General features: G+C 47.1%; 1 protein-coding gene across 1 annotated transcript; it reads right to left on the bottom strand.

Annotated features, from left to right (window-relative positions):
• Window positions 1–808: 808 nt before the first annotated feature.
• LOC311233384 (3-oxoacyl-[acyl-carrier-protein] synthase, mitochondrial-like) lies at window positions 809–5,401 on the bottom strand (the record flags this gene model as incomplete). The annotated part of the gene is given in 4 exon segments (XM_084320360.1): window positions 809–1,084; window positions 1,088–1,205; window positions 4,937–5,065; window positions 5,388–5,401. Coding segments are annotated over 4 exon segments (537 nt in total).
• Window positions 5,402–5,981: the final 580 nt, after the last annotated feature.

Below are 5,981 nucleotides of genomic sequence, written 5' to 3'. Positions count from 1 at the left end.
CAGTCAAGGTCTATTCTTAAGCAATCCTGTACGTCACATGCATTTTAGGAGCCCAATCCTGATTAAAACCTGACTAATAACCAATTTTCTGTAGAAACGGTGTGCTACAAAACTAATTACAAGCATGAGGCATTTTCATTTGACTTTAATAAATTAATTCCAATCTTACATGTAGTCTGAACTGTACTGTACAGGGTTTCCTTTTTTCAGCGCTTCACTTAATAATAATAATAATAATAATAATAATAATAATAATAATAATAATAATAATAATAATAATAATAATAATAATAATAATAATAATAATAATAATAATAATAATAATTAATAATCATTTCACTGATCGCTTTAGTATTGAGAAACACTGTGCTGCCTCTTCTCACCAGGCTCCAATACAATCCAATGAGGCGAGTGCTTTAACCCTCAAAAAACACCATAGTCCTTTTCCAAAACAGGAAGGTCACAGTTTAATCAGACGTGTCTTCATATTATCTAGTGGGGGAAATGGTTGCAAACCGTCATATCGAACATTATAATGAGTTTCATAGACCTTGTGCTATCCAAGTTGACCAGTTACATTTGATACGAGGTAAGAACATATCTTCAGTAGAATTCTAAACAATAAAAGCGAGACCCTGTGAGACCCTACAAGACCCGACCTTAACCCAATGTGAGTGGGGTCAGCCTGGGCGTAGAGTCTACACGTCCACTGCACTTAAAGATTCCACACTGGGCCTTAAAATAACAGCATGACCACCAGTGTCAACGTTCCAGAGAGACCACACAACATAACGCTTGTCTGATTCCATCAGATCGCGGCGAGACACAGCGAGGCATTCGTGCCACCGAATCCAAACGAGTTGGTGAGGGCGATCCGCCGGTCCCGGGGGGCCTCCCACTGCTGCGCCGTGCGGGGCACGTAGTTCAGGTCGAAGTCCGGCTCGGTGCGGTCCAGGTTGAGAGTGGGCGGCAGCACTCTGTGGTAACAGGCCAGGGCGGTGAAGGCTGCTTCCATGGCCCCCGCCGCCCCCAGCAGATGTCCCGTTGCCCCCTTGGTGGAGGAGATGGCCAGGTGGCGGGCGTGTTACCCAAAGAGTCTCTTGATGGCTGCGTTTTCGGCAGCGTCCCCTAGCGGGGTGGAGGTGGCGTGGGCGTTCACGTCTGCCGGCTCCACGCCTGCATCTCTGAGGGCTGCCGACATGGATCTGCAGATACGGGAAAGACCACAAACAACCGTGAAACTTTGAAAATAAATATCTTAGGTTCACAGAATAAACACCATGCTTTCATATGTAAATTGTAGTTTATACGACAGATACAGCCACAATGACATGTTGCAAACAACATGCGCGTTGTGTTGTGCCACAGTATTTAACCAACTCTCAATGGCGCCGCAACGTCCGGCTGCCTGTCTGTGCGCTCCGTCGAGACTGCTTACTTTTGTTAATATTTATAGTTTTAAGAGTTTTGTTTGTACCAACTGTTGGTGCATTTAATGTGTATGACCGTCAGTCACTCATTGACATTGGATTACGGGAAACTTACCAACTGGATTACTCTCTGGATCAGCTCTCTGAACCACAACAATGGCCTGTTGAGATCTTGAGGACATCAGGACCTGACCTCGACCCAAGGAACAAAGGATCCAGGCGTCGAGGGCGGAGAGCGGGAGTCCGTAACAGATTGAGAACCAGGCGACACCGAACGCCACTACCCAGTATATTGCTAGCCAATGTACAATCAATAGACAATAAACTAGATGACATCAGAGCAAGGATTCAATACCAAAGAGACGTTAGAGACTGTAACGTTCTCTGCTTCACCGAGACGTGGTTGACGCCGGACGTCCCAGACCACGCCATCCAACCGGCCGAACACTTCTTCATTCACCGCAAGGATAGAACAGCAGAATCCGGCAAGCAACGCGGAGGTGGAATAGCCTTCATGTTGAACAACAATTGGAGCGATCCAGCCAACGTGAAGGAGCTTTCGAACCACTGCTCCCCCAACCTGGAATATATATCCATTAAGTGTCGGCCTTTCTTCCTCCCGAGGGAGTTAACGGTGATCATCCTGGTCGGAGTGTATATTCCCCCGCAAGCAAACACTGGTGACGCGCTCTCCAGGCTCCACGACGAGGTAAATAAACTCCAGGCAGCTAACGTTGATGCTGCTATTGTGGTTGTGGGTGATTTCAATAGCGCCAATCTGAGAAAGGTATTGCCGGACTTCTATCAGCATGTGACTTGTAACACCAGAGGCGGTAACATTTTAGACCACTGTTACTCGCAATTCAAGGGTGGATACAAGGCTCATTCTGCTAGTGGCTTCGGGAAGTCTGATCATGCGGCCATCTTTCTTTCACCAAAATATAAACAAAGAATCAAGAGCACTCCGGTAGTCTCGCGAGAGGTGCAGAAATGGTCTGTGGAGTCAGAGGAGACGCTACAGGCTGCGCTTGAATGCACAGACTGGAGTGTGTTCCGTGACAACACAGATAACATTAATAACTACACAGAGACAGTGCTGGACTTTGTTCGTACTTTGGTGGAAGAAACAATCCCCACTACCATAATTAGAGTTTACCCAAATCAAAAGCCCTGGGTAGACAAATCCGTCCGTGAAACTCTGAAAGCGCGCACCACAGCATACAACGCCGGCCTGGTGGCAGGCAACATGAATGACCACAAGGTGGCGCGATACAACGTAAGGAGGACAGTAATAGAGGCAAAACGGCGCTACAGGGATAAAATTTTACTTCAGTTTGAACAGGCTGACTCCAGAGCTATGTGGCAGGGCCTCAAAACGATGACAGACTACAAAGGCACCTCCCTCAAACTGAACAGTGACATATCCTTAGCAAATTATCTCAATACCTTCTATGCGAGGTTTGAGGCTGGGAATAACAACACCAGCCTACAAGCCACGGCAAAGGGGGGGGGGGGGGGGTCTGCTGATGGAGACTCAGTGTTCAGAGTAACAGAGCATGAGGTGAGGTGGACCTTTAAAAAAGTGAATATCAGGAAGGCAGCAGGACCGGACGGCATCCCCAGCCACGTCCTAAAAGTCTGTGCCGACCAACTGGCCCCAGTATTCACTGACATATTTAACCTGTCCTTAGAACAGGCTGTCATCCCCACCTGCCTGAAGAAGTCCACTATCATCCCTGTACCTAAAAAATCCAAGCCTGCTTGCCTCAACGACTACCGCCCTGTAGCTCTCACCTCCATAGCCATGAAGTGCTTTGAGAAGCTAGTAAAGGGCTACATCTGCTCCTCCCTCCCCATCAACCTGGACCCCCTGCAATTTGCATACCGCCCCAACAGGTCCACGGAGGACGCCATAGCCCATGTGCTGCACACAGCAGCATCACACCTGGACAAGAGGCAGGGGAACTATGTGAGAATGCTATTGGAGGGGGGCTTCTAGTTCCCACCCTCCAGAACATTTACAACAAGCGGTGCAGGGGTAAGGCTAAGAGAATCATCAAGGACTCCAGCCACCCAAACAACTGCCTCTTTGAACTGCTGCGGTCAGGCAAGCGATACCGGAGTCTCATGGCGAGCACAGAAAGACTCAGAAGAAGCTTCTATCCCCAGGCCATCAGGCTGCTCAATGAACAATAAACACTATGCAACAACCATCAAATGCACACAGCACACACATCCAGGGGCGTAGCTGGGGGGGGGGGGGGGTAGCTTATGATGATTCCAAGGGCCCAGCACTGGGGGGGGGGCCCCAAATTTTATTTTTTTCTAGACATCACTCAGGTGTATTATTGATGCTCTCATTGATACTATGTTTGTTTCTGAAGTGAGTGTGTGTGTGTGTGTGTGTGTGTGTGTGTGTGTGTGTGTGTGTGTGTGTGTGTGTGTGTGTGTGTGTGTGTGTGTGTGTGTGTGTGTGTGTGTGTGTGTGTGTGTGTGTGTGTGTGTGTGTGTGTGTGTGTGTGTGTGTGTGTGTGTGTGTGTGTGTGTGTGTGTGTGTGTGTGTGTGTGTGTGTGTGTGTGTGTGTGTGTGTGTGTGAGATATATATAGAGAGAGAGGGGGCTTTGGTAGACTATTGCATTGGTCCATTCATTGAAGATGAACGCAATGCGACATCCTTTACTAGGCTCACCCACCAACAGTGCAGGTGCTGAACTGCTGATTCGAATGTATAGGTAAAAACCATATTATGCGTTTTCATCAATAAAAAAATGGCCAAAAAAATTTCCGCTGACGGGCTTGCGCGCGCTCGCATTCACTGGGGGCCTACAAATACATTCTTTCATGGGGCCCAGAATATGGAGCTACACCCCTGCACACATCCACACGCGCACACTCACTTTAAACAAACAACACACTGCAGCACCCACCCTCCACACTTCAGAACACCCAAACACACTTTATATTTATTGATAAAGGATTTGCACTACAACCCGTACACCTTACTGTAAATTGTACCTAAATTGTACCTCATCCCATTTCTGCTTTGCACTATATAGTATTGTATATTAGTACATTGCATAGTATATTGTATATTGTATGGTAACTCAGTTACTTCTATTCTGCATCGAACATTGTACATATGTCTATACTGAACACTGTGACTTCTATTTTTACTTCTATTTTTACATGCTATACTATTTTATTTTACTATTTTACTTATCTTGTCTAGCACAGTCTCTGGAGCGTAACAGTAAGAAGCATTTTGTATAAAAGTATTCTGTACTTCTGTATGACAACTATTAAAGAAACTTGAAACTTGAAACTAGGTCATCACCTGTCCTTGGAGCAGGTTGCCACACATAGGGGGTAAAGTGCCCTTGTTCAGAACCTCCCAAAGGAACCTGCGGTCCTAATTTCACTCACCATGTTCAGCTGGTTTAAGCCTATTATTTCTCCATATCTCAGCAAGACTGTTTCTTTCTGTGGTGTCACAAGTGTGAGTTACCTGAAGGCTCCATCTCCATCGGCAGTGGGTGCGGTGATGTGGCTGGCGTCCCCCGACAGTCCGTAGCCCAGGACCTCAGCGTAGATCCTGGCGCCCCTCTCCGTGGGAGTCAGATAGTGGGGGGCCAGGCTATGGAGGGCTTTGAAGGTGAGGAGTAGTCATTTAAAGTGAATGCGTTCCTTAATCGGGAGCCAGTGGAGAGAGTGGAGTGTCTGTCCTGTTCCCTGGTGGGATAGTTAAACCCATTAGATAATGTCCCTTTGTCCCCACTTAACCTTGCCTCTCCGTCTCCGTCTCAGGGTCTGCTCCACTGCACTTTTATATTGACTGTAATGTCAGTGAAGTCAACGGCCGAACATGGGCCAAATCGAGGCAACAGAACAAGGTTACCAATCGACAGCCAACTAGAGGCATGGTCAGATTACACCACTAGGGGGCTCCTGGACAATACTTGTGGTAGGTCATTTTGTTCATTTGCATAAATGTCAACACTGGAAGCATTGCTGAGGTCTTGTCATAGACCACTGCACTTCCGCGTTACATTGAGCTCATGGGGAGAGAGAGCGGGGGGGGGGGGGATTGATGAACCAGATCTCTGGACAATCCAGAGAGAATCCGTGGTAAATCTGCGCATGCAGAGTTGGGGAGTAGGTGCGAAAAATCCAACTGAGATGATGCAATTACGGTAATACAAGAACCCTGTGGCTCTCTCAGGGCCTTTGGTAGACTGGGGCCCCAGGCCATTTGACTGGTATGAGTGGTATGACCAGTATGAGCGGTCAGACAACATCCCTACATCACCATAACACATGACTGGGCTGTGGAAGTCAACGATCTGGTAGGTGGATATACTGCAACTAACTTACTTGTAACAAGAGAACTGAAGAAATGTGTGTTTCTTGAGGTGGATACAGGAAGAATGGTATAGAGCAGCAAGGTGTCTCTTTGGGATCTACCGCCACCTGCTGGTTTCAAGTTCAAGTTTCTTTAATAGTTGTCATACAGAAGTACAGAATACTTTTATACAAAATGCTTCTTACTGTTA

The sequence above is a fragment of the Notolepis coatsorum genome (assembly GCF_963971535.1).
Source record: "Notolepis coatsorum genome assembly, chromosome: 8".
Taxonomy (NCBI): domain Eukaryota; kingdom Metazoa; phylum Chordata; class Actinopteri; order Aulopiformes; family Paralepididae; genus Notolepis; species Notolepis coatsorum.
The sequence above is the reverse complement of the archived record's forward strand: the minus strand, read 5'-3'. Positions and strand labels throughout refer to the sequence as shown.